Source organism: Cydia amplana, chromosome 16 (assembly GCF_948474715.1).
Source record: "Cydia amplana chromosome 16, ilCydAmpl1.1, whole genome shotgun sequence".
Classification (NCBI taxonomy): Eukaryota; Metazoa; Arthropoda; class Insecta; order Lepidoptera; family Tortricidae; genus Cydia; species Cydia amplana.
In genome coordinates this window covers 1,860,228-1,880,241 of record NC_086084.1, presented here as the reverse complement: position 1 = coordinate 1,880,241, position 20,014 = coordinate 1,860,228, and the positions used below count along the sequence as shown (strand labels likewise).

At 39.1% G+C, this 20,014-nt stretch overlaps 3 protein-coding genes across 3 annotated transcripts; 2 read left to right on the top strand and 1 right to left on the bottom strand.

Moving 5' to 3' along the window:
- Window positions 1-1,860: 1,860 nt before the first annotated feature.
- Window positions 1,861-3,108, bottom strand: LOC134655144 (dolichyl-diphosphooligosaccharide--protein glycosyltransferase subunit 4). The gene is made up of 2 exons (XM_063510597.1): window positions 2,846-3,108; window positions 1,861-1,946 (listed from the first exon to the last, which is right to left on the bottom strand). The coding sequence occupies exon 1, from the start codon at window positions 2,948-2,950 to the stop codon at window positions 2,846-2,848; it is 105 nt and encodes a 34-aa protein (XP_063366667.1). The 5' UTR covers window positions 2,951-3,108; the 3' UTR covers window positions 1,861-1,946.
- A 600-nt stretch (window positions 3,109-3,708) lies between these two features.
- Window positions 3,709-5,757, top strand: LOC134655237 (uncharacterized). Its single transcript, XM_063510685.1, has 2 exons — window positions 3,709-3,975; window positions 4,084-5,757. Exons 1-2 carry the CDS (start codon window positions 3,841-3,843, stop codon window positions 5,518-5,520), a joined length of 1,572 nt encoding a protein of 523 aa, XP_063366755.1. The 5' UTR covers window positions 3,709-3,840; the 3' UTR covers window positions 5,521-5,757.
- A 1,249-nt stretch (window positions 5,758-7,006) lies between these two features.
- Window positions 7,007-18,923, top strand: LOC134655438 (nucleoporin SEH1). The gene is made up of 8 exons (XM_063510907.1): window positions 7,007-7,236; window positions 7,907-8,063; window positions 8,924-9,077; window positions 10,434-10,541; window positions 12,039-12,152; window positions 12,648-12,806; window positions 14,043-14,203; window positions 18,741-18,923. Exons 1-8 carry the CDS (start codon window positions 7,096-7,098, stop codon window positions 18,881-18,883), a joined length of 1,137 nt encoding a protein of 378 aa, XP_063366977.1. The 5' UTR covers window positions 7,007-7,095; the 3' UTR covers window positions 18,884-18,923.
- The last annotated feature ends 1,091 nt before the right edge of the window (window positions 18,924-20,014 follow it).

The following is a 20,014-nucleotide window of genomic DNA, read 5'->3' as shown; positions in this document are numbered from 1 at the left end:
TGCTCTGTGCGGCTATAATTGCATGGCAGGTACTCTGTTTTGCTTCTGCTAATCCTCAAACCATTAGATTCCAGGGCATGCCTCCACATCTCCAGGGTCCGTTGCAGCTGTTCCGCGCATTTATCAATAAGTACAACATCGTCTGCATATAGCAGGCACCATGGTAGGGGGGACTGGATGTCTTTGGTGAGGTAATCCATAACAATGTTGAACAATAGCGGGCTAAGAGCAGACCCTTGGTGTACGCCAACTTTAACCTCGAAGGGATTGCTTGTACCAGCTAGGCTTCTCACTTGTGTGCTTACATTGTCATACGTATCCTGTGCCAGTGATATGTAGCACTCAGGTATTCTTTGCGATCTCAGAGCTTGCCATACTAGTTTACGCGGCACCCGGTCGAATGCTTTCTCTAGATCTATGAAGACTAGATGTAGATCTTCATGGTTGTTACGACCTTTTTCCATGAGTATTCTCACTGTTTGTATTGCATCCGTGGTTGACCTTGAGGCAGTAAATCCATACTGGTTTTCTGATATGGTCACATGTTTAAGAAAGCGGTTGTGAAGAATTCTTTCCCAAATTTTGAGCGTATGCGATGTGAGTTTGATGCCCCTATAGTTACCGCAGTCGCTGACGTCTCCCTTGTTTTTGTAGAAGGGGAGGAGATAACTGTGTCGCCAAGCTTCGGGGATTTTGTTGCTACTTAGGATAGTGTTAAAAAGCATCGTTAGCCACTGTGCTCCTACGGCTCCTAGTCTTTTCCATAGGTCAGCTGGTATACCATCGGGGCCAGTAGCTTTATGGTTCTTCATTTTATTTACTGCGCGCTCAACCTCGCTCGCTTTGATGCCTACCGGTGGCCCTTGCACTGGTGTGATGGGGGGTAAAGGTTGGCTAGGGAATTCCTCATTTAACAGTTCCTGGTAATATTGGCGCCATCTGGCATTGATCTTATCATTCTCCGTTAAGAGTTTTCCGTCTTTATCCCGTATGTATTTGTTCACTTTTATATCTAGTGTAGATCGGTGGCGCTGTTTAGCAATTTTAAAGATTTCGTTATCTGTTTGTGCTTGTTCTAGTCTGTTATAAAGGTTCTCCTTGGATTTCGCCATTGACTGTGCCACTTTGCTCTTGGTTATTCATATATATATATATATATATAATATATCATAATATATATATATATATATATATATATATATATATGTATATATATATATATATATATATATATATATATATATATATATATTATGATATGTCCCATTTTTTACTATTGAGTATAAATTTGACCACCACACCAGTTTTTACGATTTTAGTGTCGAGTAACGCCATCTAGTAGTAATCTGATAAACAATTGACAATAGATTATCAGTCCTAAAACCCTTTATTCATGAAATCAATTATTATTCTAAGTAGGTAGGTACTGTAAGCAATAAAAAAAACAGAAATTTGTTACATTGCTTTTTCAAACAAACGAAATTCATCCCAATTTGCTTATAGGTTCAAATAAAAAAATTGGAAAAATTTGTAATGTTGTGTCTGTTTTGAATATGACTGGTCAATAGGTAATGGCAGGCGTGTCTCACTCCGCGATTTCGTCGCTTTGCTACAGGTTGCTAAAAGTACATCCGTTCGGCCCCAATTTTGGGGAAAGCCATAAGCCGCGCGTGGCGCTGTCGCCACCTAGCGGCCATATCTGTGCTGATCGTAACAGACGCGTTTTGTTAGAGAGTGAGTCTTCTGTACTTAGTACTATTATTTATTCTGTGGTAATGGTAATGCTCTCATGACGTATTTAGCAAAATTTTATTTCTATTTTCAGGGTAAATTTGGGAATGGTTTGATGAAATTAAATAATACTTTACAAATAATTCTTATGTATTAACATTATAGAGGCTTACATTATTAGTAAATGATGTTGGAAGGGGCTGCCACACCTACATCTGTAACAAAAACATTAAATTTCATTAACAAAAACAACTGGTTAACTGGTTGATATAAAGTGTCATTCTATGGAACTTGCAAACTATGTAAACAAACCGCCATATTAAAATTGTCTCTGAATGTCAATTTACTAGTCACTTTTGTTTACATAGTGAGCAAGTTCCATAGAACGACACTTTAGAGTTAATTAACACAACACTGCCAATGTTCTGCCACCAGAGTGCAGCACTAGCACCTTTCGTAAACCATAGAGTAACTTATACATACTGTGCCATATACGGTTTTTTGACAAGTTTTCACAGACTATAAAAACATTGATACATTACATCAAGGCAGTTTGTTTACAAAGGGCCTACTGGGAAATGCAAAATCGAAACTCGGCTATCTGCCTCTTTATTGCTCGAATATGAAAGTGATAGAGAGGTTAGATAACAATTAACAAAACTTCGACTCTCATTTGCGATAAATCCTTAGACCAGTGGTTCCTAACCTGGGGGTAATTACCTCCGTGGGGGTAAAACTGGTATTTTACGGGGGTAATAAGCTAACCTAATATAACAATACAACAAACGTACATGTTTTATTTTTTATTACCATTGGGAGGAGGGGTAAAATCAGGTTCCCTAGTTAGTAATAGGGGTGACCGGACTGAAAAGGTTAGGAACCACTGCCTTAGACTGTGACGGATTGTGGAAGTGGCGCCCCCTACGCAGAGTTTCGTGTAATATACCCTATTACCCGCTAGGTGGGCTCATTTTATATAGGAAATGTGGCAACATGCGAATCGGATGCAGTGTGCCATGCCCCTGCACTGCAGCTATAATAACATTTAATGCCACAATGGGGACTATAAAATGAGACTTTATTTGTATTATAATAAGTCATACCATTGCCTTACCTATTTGGAACTGTTCGCATTGATGTAGTGGTAGAGGATGACCAATAAGAAAATTGAGACTCCCAGAATGTTCGAGAACACGGCCAGTTGGATATCGGTGATCATGGCGGCGGTTTATCTGGAATTAAGATGTAAAGAGATGTTAAAAGGCTGCAAACATGGAAATTGTAAATGGATTTCTACCGATATCGATGGGTTATGGTTTGCAAGGAAATACTATAAATACAGGCGATTTGCATACATTTTAATGAGGGAATCAAATTTGCAAGTGTAAATTGATATAAATACTTACGTGAATAGGAGTATTACGCCTTTTATTAATATAATACACAGTAATATTTACCGCAAAACGCGCAAAACATACACGTCAGACAAATAAATGTCAAATTTAATAAATGTTGCTAGGTGAAATAATCAATTTTTGATTTCACCATGATTTCACAAACCGATATTTGTGCAGTCTTTAAGCATATCTCTATTAAATTCTTGCCATGTGAAAATCCCAATGAATTGGTAGAATTTTTTTTACTATACTTGCTCAACCAGATCTTGACAGTAGAAAAGGCGGCAAATTTGAAAAAAGTAGGCGCGAAGGGATATCGGCCCATAGAAAATTTGAATTTCGCGCCTTTTTTTACTGACAAGATTTGGTTGACCAGCTATATTATCTAAAAATTTCAAATTGTAATCAAATATATCTTCATTGATCGAATATAAGAAAGAATTAAAAAATGCGTAATAAATATACTAAAATGGGAAATTCTTGGTCATAAAATATTATTTTACTTTACTGTATTTGGTAGAAAATTTGTTTTCTACCTGTCTACCTTCATTAAAAACTACTATGAGTACTATGATGGATAGATGTCAATGCGAATCAAAATTTTTCGTTGGGTAAAAAACTTTACCATTATTATTGATGATTTAAAATAACTAAAAGTGCTAAAATCATCGCTCCATAATTTGGTTTATCAGCTACAATTGCGTAATTAAAAATGTATCTCTCTTCTGTTAGTTCTCGCTTACATCTTCACGATACTAACAGTTGGGAGTTAAAAAAATCGTACGGATGTTATGATGGTCTAATGAGAGATATATCATGGAGCGATGATGGTAAATACATATTACAGGTAATACTATAACATTTAATTAATCCAGATTACATAAAAACTAAATACGAGCGTTAAATCTCGCTGCTCCTATGTCTGAGGTTAAATTTGTTTTTGTTTTATTTTCAGGTCAACTGCAAAGGTTTAATCGAAATTTTAACACCCGCAGACCATGACATACGTAGCTTACAGCATATTCCATTGAAGGACACCTGGTCAGCTGGTTTCCACCGAGAGGGCCACCGAAATGTCGCCATAGGCACCAAGAGCGGTAATGTTCTGATATGGGACACGAAAAACAAGACTATAACGAAAACATTCCCCACTCCCACGCATCAGGCTAGCGTTAACTACATAAGTTATAATGCCAAAAATAATAACTTAGCAGCTACCATGAATAATGGAGAAACTGTAATTTACGGACTGGTTTCTAACATTCCAATATTAACAGTTAAACTTAATTGTTCGAAAAGCGTTTCTGCAATGAAATTCCATCATGAAACACGCTGCTTATTAGGGTTAGCTACGGATGAAGGACATGTCTTCCTTCGAGACATCAACACTAATAAGGATAAAGCATTCTTTGATAACATCCATGCAGCACCTGTTAGCGATATCGCATATTCATTGATAAACAAAGATGTCATGTTGTCCAGTGGCTACGACAAAATTGTTCATGTATATGACATAAGACTCCAAAATGTAGTGTCTACCATCAAAACATCTTACACATTGTCTTCTGTAGCTATAAATGCTGACAATCAAGTTGCTATCGGGACCAGAAATGGAGTAGTAATGATTTACGATTTAAGAGATTTAACCAGTCCGTTTACAACCTTAAAAGGTCATAGTGAGGAGGTTAAGAAAGTAGCCTTCCAACCTTCAAGGAAGAAGCCACAACTTAATGAAATAAGCATTCAAGAAGACACTGAACTAAACTTGACACCTTGTAAACCGAGCCCCGGAAAGCCTAGGACTTCTGACATGTTCTTAATCTCGGCCTCACCTAACAAAGATAATCTGGACGTTACTGAAAAGACTGAAGATAAAAGAGCTGATTCATTCCTAGTCCTGATGGGGCTAGACAAGTCTAATGAAGATGATGTAAATAAATCGCAGTTTAAAGAAAGCAGCATTTTAGAAAGAAACAAAAGATTGGATGTAGAAAAGAGTATGAGTAAAATTTCAACACCTCTTCATAATCAAGTCGCTGACAATTTAGCGTTTCAGTCTCCCGTTTTAAATGGAGCTCCTGATGATGGGAGACCGCTAATAATGGTAAACGGAGAAAAGGAAAAGATTGCGAGATATGATTCTAACATTGTTGAAGAGCTTAAAGATTTCATCGAGCTCAGTCTCGCAGATGTCGCAGAGGATAATAAGAACTATTTCCTGCACATCATGATGGTTCTGACGAAGCAGCGGCTTTCGTTGGAGAAGCAGATGGCTGCCATGAGTTCTCAGATCTCGATGATGCAACAGAACCAGAATGAGTTGGTGGATGCGAATAAGAGACTGGCCTTGCAAGTGGAACAATTGAAATATGCTGCTAACAATAATCTTTAAATTATTGCCCTTTTTCTACTACTTTTAACTGTAGTAAAGGATGTAAAACCCAGTTTTTACCCAATAGAAGATAAATCCTAATAGAGGCTGGTCCTTAGTAATAGCCTAATCTCATTGTTATAAAAAAAATCTCTCCCATGTTCTATCTTAAAGCTTTGTCATACAGCAGCTTTTTTCACACTCTGCTTGTGTCCCGTGGCAGTGTGATGAAGCCTTTACAGTGAAGGACAAATGTATTTTATTAATGATAAAGGGCACAATGCACTGCTAGGTAATTAATAAACCAGCTATGATTCATCATCTTCCTCGCGTTGTCCCGGCATTTTGCCATGGCTCATGGGAGCCTGGGGTCTGCTTGGCAACTAATCCCAGTAATTGGCGTGGGCACTAGTTTTTACGAAAGCGACTGCCATCTGACCTAATGAATGATGATTAATTTTACTAATTCTGAGCATTGTTTTATGTAAGTAAATCTTCTTATTGTGTATGTATGTGTAACTTAGGTTGACTGTTAGTGCCTTTAAGTATAGCTCTTTCAAAATGTACATAAATTATTAGTTAATGATGCCCCATTGTTATTAATATCATAACAGCACTGAATCTCGCCCCAAAATTGTGTAATTTGAAAATAATGCATAATTTATATATTTACCTAAATGATATTTTACTAAAGAAAATTATACACTGTTAAATGAAATTTTACTGGCATAGAAATGTATTAAGAATCTCGTGCCATGATAGCTGTAAAGATTTAATCTTATTCAGTATTATTTATAAATTCCATGACAATAAATGTGTGTGCTGTTCATTTTGTTGTAACTTGTAACTATGTAAAGAAAAACTAAAAATTAAATAGGTAATAACTAAACCCCAACTTGTCATTGTTATCCTTCCTTTCACCTTATTAGCGTTTTGTCGGTTTTCCTATTTTAATCCAAAATGAACTGAAACCAGTGCTATAACCGCGAAAATCGAAATCCGCAAATTGCGGGCATTTTTCTCTGTCACTAATTATTGCAATGCAGGCGATTGGAGTAAAAGAGAAAGATCCCCGCAATTTGCGAATTTCGGTTTTGGCGGTAGCGTAGCCCCTCAGAATTTTAACCCATTTCAACTAACTTTCGAAAGCATTTAATTAGTTTGATAATATAGTGTGTCAAAGGACTGTTCCATTTCAAACATAGACAGAGATAATCATACTATCTTTGTCTTACACTACTACTAGCACCCGAAAGAAAAGGATGAGTATAGTTTTTTTATTCCTATTTACTGACAAGATTTGGTTGACCCAGTATAGTAACTCGGTAAACAAAGTCAAAATCCAAGTATTTCTTTCCCACCAAAGAGTAAAATACCCACTCTTAAACGGCCGCTGCCTGGACGGTTACTTTATCAAAGCAATCTGGTAATAACCTACTTTTTTCGAAGTTGGTTAAAACGGTTGGGAGAAAACGCAGCTGCATGAAAGGAAACGCAATATCCATCTGTCAATTTGACATTTAACCTTGTGTATTGTGGTGTAGACCGCCCGACGCTGTATAGTTTAAATTTAATGTTTTTGGTGTTAAAAAGTTCATGACCATGGGGGAACTAACGCTCACCAATTTGTTCGAGTCTCAAACTATATTCGCCGACCACAAGGACCTCATCCACGATGTGGCCTACGATTTTTACGGGGAACGAATGGCTACTTGCTCGAGCGACCAGTATGTGAAGGTAGAGGTTATGTTTAGATAATAATTATGATAATATGAATTGTTTTTATCAAAACAGCATTATTTTAGTCGTAGAATATGACAGAATTGAATAGTCCATTACTGTAAAGGCCAGTAAATAGAGAAGCCTTCGCAAAGTATGTTTGTGTGTGTGTGTGTGTGATCTTTTAACCAGACGACCGTACGGCCCTGTCGGTAGAGGTCTTGCGTGTGAAGCCGATGATCCTGGGTTCAAATTCCGGTAAGAACATTTATATCTTTGATGAGCTCAAAAATCTATTGTTATGGATGTTTTAAATGTTATTTAAGTATACATGCCTTGAAAGCACCCACAATACGAGTGTGAACTTATTGTGGGTCCTTGAATTTGGTGCAAGACTATCCTTTAATATGTACATTGTACATATATCACTAACACCTTTGCTGTGGCAAGTAGGTAGCTTAACTGCACCATTAATTCAAACACCACATCACTACATAGTATAAAACAAAGTCGCTTCCCGCTGTCTGTCTGTCTCTATGTATGCTTAGATCTTTATAACTACGCAGCGGATTTTGATGCGGATTTTTTAATAGATAGAGTGATTCAAGAGGACGGTGTATGTATAATTTGTTAACCCGTACGAAGCCTTTTAAAACATAGTGTCTCTAGTTTAAAACATATTTTTCAGGTATGGGACTCAGATGGCCGCGACGGCTGGAAGATGACTGCCAGCTGGAAGGCGCACCACGGCTCCGTGTGGAAGGTCACCTGGGCGCACCCTGAGTTTGGGCAGGTCATTGCTACCTGCTCGTTTGATCGCACCGCTGCTATTTGGGAAGAAGTTGGTAAGATCACTCATAATTCTAATATTTATAACTTTAATAGGATTCTTAAAATTATACCATGCAAAATGTTGTCACTGGAAAATTGGAAATTAACATAGATGCTTAACACAAAATAGTATCTAAGACACTTTATTAACAATATCTGGGTGACCGAGCTTCGCTCGGAAAACATAAAAAAACTCGAAAATGCGCGTTTTCCCAGAGATAAGACCTAGCTAAAGTCTATTTTTTTATTCGGTAGACTGAAATGACAGTTAATAGTATGAACATGAAATGTCATTCCATACTATTAACTGTCATTTCAGTCTACCGAATAAAAAAATAGACTTTAGATCGATTTTTCACCCCCAAAAACCCCCATATAGCAAATTTCATCGAAATCTGAGCCGTTTCCGAGATCCCCGAAATATATATATATATAAATAAACAAGAATTGCTCGTTTAAAGGTATTAGATAGATATGTAAGTATATGATAAGAATCTTTATAGAGTTTGGCACTCATTCAAACGCGCTAAACTATATGAGAACCAGAATAAGAGACCATTTATACAAGCAGGAACCAGAGACCATTTATATAACAATACCTTGTCTAAAATAAAATTTGAAATTGTTTACTGAGTGCTTAGCATGTGATGTGCCAATTTGACATGTTACAACATATACTTAATTAAAAACTTAAATTCTTATTCCCACACAATTTTCATGTATGTGTAATTGAATTTATTATGTTGGCTTATATACTGTAATATGCATTTGTAAGGTAAGCATACCTTGTGAAATATCGTTAAAGTACCCCTAAACTTTGACCCTCTCATACCACATTCCTTCTGTAGGTCCTTCCTTACCTCATGTATTTCAGGTGACACCACAGCCCCTGGGTCAGAGAAAGGTCTCCGGACGTGGCTGAAACGCTCCAATCTAGTTGACTCCAGGACCTCTGTGACTGATGTTAAGTTTGGACCTAAGCACTTGGGTCTTTTACTAGTCACATGCTCAGCTGATGGCATTATTAGGTAAGATATGCACTTAAAAAAATAATTTACTGTGCCAAGCAGTAGGACATTACAAGCTAACAAATAAAATAAAAATGTATAGTTAGCTGCAGAGATAACTGTGCCACAGAATAAATAATAGTACTAGGTACAGGAGGTTCACTCTCTAATAAAACGCGTCTATTACGACAGATATGACCGCTAGGTGGCGCAAGCGCAAGCAGGCGTCTACTACTATGGCTAGACTCCAAAATTGGTGTGGGCCGCATGTATTGTAGGTACTTGTAGTGACGCGACGAAATCGCGAAGTGAGACACGCCTGACTGTACATGTAGGTCACAAAACTGATAAAAAAACAAGACACTTTTCTAAGGTGTGACCCTGACCCTGTACGGATATGATGGTCGTTCTAGTCTATGTGACAGCATGATAAAACGGTATCCGTCACTTCCAATCGCGCTGTGTTAAAGACAGACAGATATTTTATCACGTGGATAAGGCCATCCATAATAGGCCTGCTGATTCTAAATAGAAACAAACCTGTTTATTTTTTATCTGTAAACACCCTTTTTATAAGTGTTTTATACCCTAGTGACAGTAACTATCTATTTGATTTGAGAGGTCCTGGGAATCGAGGAGTTAACCCCTTTTGTTCTGAGTTAGAGTACGTCTCTAAGCTCAGTGTGCCGCTTGTCAAAGGCCTCCTCTAGCTCTTTCCATTGGGGTCTGTCGTGGGCCACTCTTCTCCAATTCGGGCCCGCTATGAGTTCGACTTAAGTAAGTAAATCTTTATTGCAAACCATGGTATTACATAGATGTTACAAATTATGTTAAGTTGCACGTGGACCCCGGTGGGGTGTAGCAATTTTTCTTATAACTAGCTTACACAATTATACAAACTAAACTTAACTACTTTCATAATGAAAGCACTAGGTAGGTACTTTTAATTTGTGAATCTATTCAAATAGAGGCTACTCTGTAAAAAAATTATTAATTGTCTTCCATAAACTCTTTAACAGTATAATAGGTTTTCTTTATCAAATGTGTCTTGAGTTTAGCTATGAATACGTTTTTTCTTTCTATGTTTTTCATATCGGAGGGTAATTTGTTGTAAATTTGTAAACTTCGAGTCTTCTGGCCTCATGTGCAACCTCTTGGGTAGCAATCCGTTACGATCCTACTCCATTTTTCCATTCATTTTCATAGTAATTAATTAAATATACCCTATACCCTACCCTACCCTATACCCTATTGGACTTATGTGCTTATTGTGTCTTTTTTCTTTTTCCTTGTTTGTTTTATTTTGTTACTGTGTTTTGCGACAATAAATGACTTTTTTTTTTTTTTTTTAATATAATCAATTATTAATGTGTGCAGGATATACGAAGCCCCCGACGTGATGAACCTGGCGCAGTGGACGCTGCAGCATGAGATCCCCACCAAGGTGTCCATCAGCTGTCTCTCCTGGAACCCCTCACTGTCCAGGTATTTTATTATTTTTTATTATTTTATTTTTCTTTATTTAGAAACAAACAGTCTCTTATAGTAATACATTATTACAATGAAGGGTTATCAGACTTATAGACCTACAGTTTCCTTAATTAAAATATATATTAACCATATAACTTATATAAGTAGTACTAAACTAAATGGATTTGAAAGTTGAAATGAAATTGAAGTTACAATAATAACAAACTAAAAGTGCACTTAGAGTTAACTAATAACTATCTAATTAAAGCCCATTAATACACTTCAAGGTCAGTCGTTTGAAACTACTAAACTTTACATTGAAAATATCTAAATTTTGAAATTTATCATCATACATCCTGCATGCTCTTCTAATGAAACCGTTTCTCGCGTAAGAAGTTCGACTACGAGGAATATAAAAGAGGTTCTTCTTTCTACATGCATTATTATTTTGAAGTTAAATCAGAAATCTATACAATAACTTCTACAGTCGCCATCAGATATGGAGTGGGCTAGGTGTCCAAAAATATCTGAACACGACTCTAACGCCTTGACAATAGAGGCGTGTTCAGATATTTGTGAGCGCCTTGCCCGCTCCGATATATATGACGGCGACTGTACATACTTATTTGCCTAAAATATCAGTATATACAGGGTGCTTTTGGTATCACTGACCATACTCTGAGGGGTGAATATGTAGATCACACTGAACAACTTTTACTATGGGGCCAACTCCGATATCGCGAATAAAAATTCTGCCGTCTCATACATCATTTCGGTGAATCAGATCAGAGTCAATATTTTCTATAGAACAGCTTTTTTTCGCGATTTCGGTGTTGGCCCCATAGTAAAGTTGCTAAGTAAAAGTCACTAAGTACTATCAAAAAATTAAAGTAAGCCAATGCACTTTACACTTGTAACACGGTTTATTGTCCAATAATTTCAATGGTGTTGTTAGTGGCTTTTGCTTGTCACCCGACGATATTCACCCCTCAAAGTTTGGTCAGTGATAACAAAAGTATCCTGTAGTATATCAGTTTTTTTTTTAATTTATTTACTCAATAAAAAAATACACAGCAATACATTACACATCTTCTTTTGCCAAACTGCATGACAGTTTGTTGGCGAACGGTAGCACTCAACAATCTTCCTTAATCTACTGTGTAAGATATTAAGTAGGTACTATCGGCAATACACTTACCTGACCAGTCGTTAGGCTTTATCACAGTGCAGTAAGGTTCAAAACCGGTCAGAGAACTGTGACGCCGATGGAATGTTTGTTAACAGGTAACATACTTAAATACAATCTTATTTCTAGTACTATGCTATATTATATAATAATATGTTTATTCTAAAGAAATTTAACCATTAGGAGCTAGTATCAGGTACCTATGTTGCACTTTATAGCATTATAGGTAAAGTAAGCATTATAGGTTCATACAGACTTATTCAATCAGAATCTTATTATCCAGAACATTACGTCTATAAGTAGTCAGTGATTTGATGTGTATACAGGGTAAACCCACCAATGATAGCGGTGGGCAGCGATGAGCCGAACACAGCCGCCGCCGCGGTCACACCGGTCAATGATAAAGGCGTGGCGTGCAACGGGAAGGTTTTCCTCTACGAGTAAGTATACAGGGTGGACTTAACAACTTGACCGTCAAAAAGGTCAACTGACGCGCGGCTACATAACAAACTTCTTGCATTCTTCTTAATTTTGGAAAATACGTCAGCGAAAAATGAAAAATGTTGACGACGCAATTTTCAAATTTTTATAGCTTTTCTCACACGATTTCATGGTCAAATAATCACGAGTATATGTGGGTTAATCAAATTTTTCTTGTCACACGTTGCTATGGTTACGGTCTCCTGAGTCACTCAAAATTCTAGGTTTTTCGTATTTAAATGAACCAAACTTGCATTTTATGGTAGTTATAAGACCTTTCCATAATGGGACATCTACTGAGCATGTTAGTAGAACATGGTACAGCAGTTCTTCTAACAATCTATGCTACTATTGTCTCCTCGCTGATGGGACAGAAAAACATCAAGAAATAGTTGATTGATCCATGTGGTTAAGAATAAGATATGTAGTTGTGGTACATTTATTGTTATGTACAGATACAGCGAAGCGTCACGCCGCTGGACTCGAACTGACTGCCTCTCGTCAGTCCAAGAGCCTGTTAACGACATCGCTTTTGCTCCCAACCTCGGCCGCTCATTCCACCTCCTTGCTGTTGCTACTAAAGATGTCCGGATCATCAAGATAGAACCCATCACGTGAGTTATACCTGCCTCTCTCTGTTAACCGCCTCGCCTTCGCTTTCAACCTCGGCCGCTCATTCCACCTCCTTGCTGTCGCTACTAAAGATGTCCGGATCATCAAGATAGAACCCAACACGTGAGTTATACCTGCCTCTGTTTGTTAACGACATCGCTTTTGCTCCCAACCTCGGCCGCTCATTCCACCTCCTTGCTGTCGCTTCTAAAGATGTCAGGATCATTAAGATAGAATCCATCACGTGAGTTATACCTGCCTCTCTCTGTTAACCGCCTCGCCTTCGCTTTCAACCTCGGCCGCTCATTCCACCTCCTTGCTGTCGCTACTAAAGATGTCAGGAATTCAGCATCATTAAGATAGAACCCATCACGTGAGTTATACCTGCCTCTCTCTGTTAACGACCTCGTCTTCGCTTCCAACCTCGGCCGCTCATTCCACCTCCTTGCCGTCGCTACTAAAGATGTCCGGATCATCAAGATAGAACCCATCACGTGAGTTATACCTGCCTCTGTTTGTTAATGACATCGCTTTTGCTCCCAACCTCGGCCGCTCATTCCACCTCCTTGCCGTCGCTACTAAAGATGTCCGGATCATCAAGATAGAACCCATCACGTGAGTTATACCTGCCTCACTCTGTTAACGACCTCGCCTTCGCTTCAAACCTCGGCCGCGCATTACAACTCGCCGTCGCTACTAAAGATGTCAGGATCATCAAGATCGAACCCATCACGTGAGTTATACCTGCCTCTCTCTGTTAACGACCTCGTCTTCGCTTCCAACCTCGGCCGCCAATTCCACCTCCTCGCCGTGGCCACTAAAGACGCCCGGATCATCAAGATAGAACCCATCACGTGAGTTATACCTGCCTCTTTCTGTTAACGACATCGTCTTCGCCCCCAACCTCGGCCAAGCACATGATTGGCGCGACAGTTTCTGGCGGCGAGATAGACTACCCGTCTTTTTCTAACTATGTTAATAAAAGAGGGACGGGTAGTGGCAGCCGAGGTTTGTCTACGACATCATTTTCCACTGTAATTTGCCTTTAGATCCATTTTAATTACACTTGTCAGACTGTACATGACGAAACTATAACCGTTTCGTTTGTGCCATTTTGGCTACAAAACTCAAAACCGGAAAGTGTTTTATTGATTATTATTAAAAAAAAAAATTAATTACAGCGTTCGCCAATACATTACAAACTTAAACTGTTTAACACTATTTTCTCTAATCCACAGAGATACATCGACCTCCTCAAACGGTTCAAGCGTGCGTTTCAAAACGGAAGTGATGGCTGCGTTCGAGGAGCATTACTCCTGCGTGTGGCGCGTCTCCTGGAACGTGACGGGCACCTTGCTGGCATCCTCGGGTGACGACTGCAGTGTGCGCTTATGGAAAAGTGAGTAAAATGACAGTAAACATGTCATTTATCCTCGTGCCTTGAAACCCTCGCGACGCTCAAGTTTCCACTTTTATAACCACTTGCCGCGCTCGTGGTTCCGTTTTGGAATCTTTCGGTTGCTCGTGTATCAATATTAGCATGATGAGTTAAACAAGAATATTGCCACCTTGTAAAATAATTAACTTAGCCGGTCAAACAAGTCAAATTTTCTATGGGACGATAATACTTTACGCGCCTATTTTTTTTTTAATTTGCCGCTCTATTCTCCTGATAGAAATTGCTTAGCAGGGGACCGATTTTTTAAATTCGACCGCTCGATTTCGTGTATTTCATTGAGTAATATCACCACTACTAGGCATGTAAATTCTACTAATAAAATTGAAAACGAGTGGTCAATACCAATAAATTCCTAATTTTTATCGCACGTATTTCAAAAGTCAGCGTTTCGCCGTTTCCCGCCGATTTTCGAGTGACGAAATCGAGCGATCGAAATTCAAAAATCGAGCCCCAGAGTATATAAAAGTGCTGTGTTAATCTACCTTGTTAACAAACTTAATTGCTCAAGGTGCAAAAATAATTTGATTTGATTTGATTTTGATTTGACCTACATGCATATCGCGGCGAAGCCTATATCGCAGGAAAAATCTTAACAGCGCGAGTGAGCCGCGCCGCTCTCACGGCGCTAGCGACATCTGTCGGAAACATGGTGTACTTTAAAACGACAGCGTACGACCGCTACTCCATATAAACGTAGTCCCCATTTTTACTCACTGGATATTAACATTATTGAAAATATTTTTACACTATTTATAAACTATGCCACTACGTTACACTTTTTTTTATATAATAAGAGTTTAGAGCGAAAAACAAATTCCATACATTTTAAAAGCTCCTAATTCTTACAATAATTTAAAAATTCGTAAAAAATCTAATACTATTTTTTCGGTCAAATAATAGGTATTTTGGAACATAATAATTTCCTCATAGGTGATGTGAAAAGCAGTATGTGTCACATGGTAGCAAAATTATTTCCATCTTGGGCGTTAACACTTGAATCCCTCACTAAGCTCAGGATTATATCTTAGAATCCCTCGCTACGATCAGGATATTGTATAGTTGACTATACATACAATCCTTTGCTTCGTTGAGGATTCAATGTACGCTTTCGCCATGAATAATAAATATGTAATTTTGCTGCCCAAATGTTTGCTCCCACTGTTACTATTTCATTTCAACATCATGGTATACTTAAATTAATACTACCCGTCGGCAAACTTAATTGCACAAGGCTTAAAAAATAGAATAAATGAATTTGAATTTGAATGATCGCTAATGGTATAACATCGCGAGGTCGATATCGCAGGAAAAATCTTAACAGCGCGGGTCAGCCGCGCCGCCCGCGCGGCGCTAGCGACATCTCTCGGAGGATTTGTGCAACTGGGACTATGTTTAGCCATAGAGAAAAAAATACATAGAGTGCTCACTCCATACATCAGTTTTAGTACCAAAAAGACTATTAGCATCTAGCATCGAGTAGCGGAACTATCAGTACTGCTACTTGACAATAGATGTAGCACTCACCGGAAAGTCTTATGCTGTTGAGATAAGACTTTCCGGTCGGTGCTTCGTCTATTGTCAAGTAGCAGTACTGATAGTTCCGCTACTCGATGCTAGATGTAGACACTGAAATTAATAGTCTGAACTGATGTGGAGTGAGCACTCTTGTCTTACTATATTTCTCTATGGTTTAGCTTTGGCTCTATTGCACCTAAACAAAATAGTTAATGCTGTCTTTAAATAAATAAATAAAATGATTTCAGATCGATCCATAACGTTTTTAGCATAAAAATCTTAAAAACTACATATGTTAATTACTAAAAAATGTACATTACAAATTAAAATTAAAAACTAGTGACTAAAAACAAAGAGCTAGAGTAAATTTCAAAACAACTTGTTGCCTAAATGTCATAATGACTAATTCATAACAATCATAAGTCATAACATAACGTCCAAGCCTCAAAATACCTAAATGTCGAAAAATACGTTTCTTTTCTACACATAACGAATTTCCGATGGGACTACTTTTGAAATACATATATTATAGTTTAATAAACATATTTTTGTGAAATTTTATAACCTTTGGCGTATTACTTATTATTATTTTTAATATTAATATAGGCCGGTAGCTTGAACATGTCATGCTCGCTTAAAAGTCTTTGCTTACGGTGGCGTCGTTGATCGGGTCGCCACTTTCCCGAATGAAGGTTGAGGGAGGCGATGGCTGAGATACGCGTCGTACTCGTGAACGGGTGCTGTTTGTGGAGACGGGTCTGTTTAAGCTAACACGAATATATTTAGTAACTTTATTTTTTAATTTAATTGCAGTGAGACGCCTCATTCGGTTCTCGTATGTTTTTTTTTTTTTTTTTTTTTTTTTTCTCGTAATGTGTTAATCATACAGGATTGTGACTCTTGGAGACCCTATACATCTCTAAGGATAATTTGATAAACTATGTTATTTTTTAGTTCTGACACTTAGAGACATTTACACCTCTAAATAAGTTTAGATTTTTTTTCCATGTATCTGTTTTGTTTTTATTTTAATATTATTATTATAGTTTTTTTATGTAATTCGACATTAAGAGACCTTATACATCTCTAAGTAATTGTATTACGTTAGTTTGATTTGGTAGTTGTAGTTGTATTTAATAATTGTTGATGTATAATTATTATTATTTTGCTTTTATGTAAATTCAATGTTGACGTGTAAAAGTGCCCTTGTGGCCTATTTGCTGAATAAATGTTGAAGTTGAAGTTGAAGTTGAAGCAATCAGATCTTGATGGTATGCTGGAATTAAAAAAAAATTACGACAACACAGCATTCATTAATGTCGGTAATTTGAGTTTTAGGTAGGTATTTATTGTGACACCACGTCGATTTGAAGTTTAGCCATTTTGAGAAAATAAATTAGGCATTTTGAGATTCACGCATTTGGACTATTTTGGACACAATTCCGTTTTGATATGACGGAATTTTGGTATATGGGTATATCGAAATTACGGAACAAACAAGGCCCAAAAAAAATTGTTTGATATTTGAGTTTGAGTTAATGCTATCAGAATATCATCGCGAGGTCCATATCGAAGGGAAAATCTTAACAGCGCGAGTCAGCAGCGCTGGTATCAGCGTAATTCGTCCCATTCGTTTTTCGTTCATTTCTTATGTCATGTCCGTCTCATTCTGTGTTCGTCACTCATTCTTTATTCGTCTCGATCGCTATATGTCCCTATCGTCTTAAGTACAATTATGTAACCTGTCTTTTTCTTAACAAGTCTTTTTCGTTTTTCGTCACGGTCTTCCTAGGACTATGTCTTTGTTTGTGTCTCTCTTTTTTGGTATCATTCGCACTTTATCTTTAGTCACTTTCGTTATTCGTCTCACTCTTTTTTTGTCTTTAATGGTAACTCGTTCCGTTCTTTTTTGGGCACGTTCGCTAATCGTCCCGTACTAGTAGGTCTTAGTTGCTATTCATATGTCCTCCGGATCGGAATTCATAAACAAATTGAAGTTTATATGTCCCGTACATATACAGAACGGAAAAAAATGAGGGCCCTGAAGGGTCTGGGACTTAAGATACTTAAGATAGTTAATTTTTCTCAAGATAAACATTATTTCATATGAAAAAATAAGAATAACTGCATTCATAGATTTTGATATGCCGTCAATAATCGTCATGGTATTCGTTTACAATAAAATCATGGCCAACATCAAGATGTTGGCCATGATTTTTGAAACGCAAATTTTCTAATTCCGCAACCACAAAAACTAAGAAAACGAGACGCAAAACGAATGTAACGAACTTAGAATTAGACTGAAAATGAATGAGACTAATCACGAATGTGACTAATAACGAATGCATGAAAAAAAATGAGACGAATAAGTGAATGACACAAAAATCGAAAGGGAATAAGAAAGAATGAGTCCTAGGAAGACCGTGACGAAAAACGAAAAAGACTTGTTAAGAAAGAGACAGGTTACATAATTGTACTTAAGACGATAGGGACATATAGCGATCGAGACGAATAAAGAATGAGTGACGAACACAGAATGAGACGGACATAAGAAATGAACGAAAAACGAATGGGACGAATTACGCTGATACCGCAGCGCTGCCCGCGCGGCGCTAGTGACATCTTTCGGAGACTTCGTTCAACTGGGTCTACGTTTAGTTGAGAATATTTTTTTTTTAAGTGGATACTTGTTTGTTTGCCAATGTGCAGGTCTATGAGAGCGTAACTTTGTATGTATCGAAGCGGAGCGTGATGGTACTTATAGCGGTTATAGGGAATATTACGCGAAACTCTGCGTAGGGGGCGCCACTACCACAATTACTCAAATCTCATAAAAAAAGGAGCAAGCTATGATGGCGCCGTCTATGCAAACCTTTGACAGTTGCCAACCCCATTCAATATTTTTTTACTCTATTGGCAATTAAAATTATGTAATCAATGATATTCTCTTTTTATTTTTCAGTGCAATACCTGAACCAATGGAAGTGCGTGGCCGTGTTCAAAAACGAGACCCTGCCCGGCGACAGCCCGCCCCTCTCGAGGCCGCACACCACCTACATGCGTATGGCCACCATGGCCAACCCGGGCCATATGCCCTTCCACTGACCCCACCCCACCTGGCCACAGAGTAAGTATACACATGGTAACTACACAAGAACGAGACCCTGCCCGGCGACAGCCCGCCCCTCTCTAGGCCGCACACCACCTACATGCGTATGGCCACTATGGCCAACCCGGGCCATATGCCCTTCCACTGACCCCACCCCACCTGGCCACAGAGTAAGTGTACACATGGTAACTACACAAGAACGAGACCCTGCCCGGCGATAGCCCGCCCCTCTCCAGGCCGCACACCACCTACATGCGTATGGCCACTATGGCCAACCCGGGCCATATGCCCTTCCACTGACCCCACCCCACCTGGCCACAGAGTAAGTATACCCATGGTAACTACACAAAAACGAGACCCTGCCCGGCGACAGCCCGCCTCTCTCCAGGCCGCACACCACCTACATGCGTATGGCCACTATGGCCAACCCGGGCCATATGCCCTTCCACTGACCCCACCCCACCTGGCCACAGAGTAAGTGTACACATGGTAACTACACAAGAACGAGACCCTGCCCGGCGATAGCCCGCCCCTCTCCAGGCCGCACACCACCTACATGCGTATGGCCACTATGGCCAACCCGGGCCATATGCCCTTCCACTGACCCCACCCCACCTGGCCACAGAGTAAGTATACCCATGGTAACTACACAAAAACGAGACCCTGCCCGGCGACAGCCCGCCTCTCTCCAGGCCGCACACCACCTACATGCGTATGGCCACTATGGCCAACCCGGGCCATATGCCCTTCCACTGACCCCACCCCACCTGGCCACAGAGTAAGTGTACACATGGTAACTACACAAGAACGAGACCCTGCCCGGCGACAGCCCGCCCCTCTCCAGGCCGCACATCACCTACATGCGTATGGCCACTATGGCCAACCCGGGCCATATGCCCTTCCACTGACCCCACCCCACCTGGCCACAGAGTAAGTATACCCATGGTAACTACACAAAAACGAGACCCTACCCGGCGACAGCCCGCCTCTCTCCAGGCCGCACACCACCTACATGCGTATGGCCACTATGGCCAACCCGGGCCATATGCCCTTCCACTGACCCCACCCCACCTGGCCACAGAGTAAGTATACCCATGGTAACTACACAAAAACGAGACTCTGCCCGG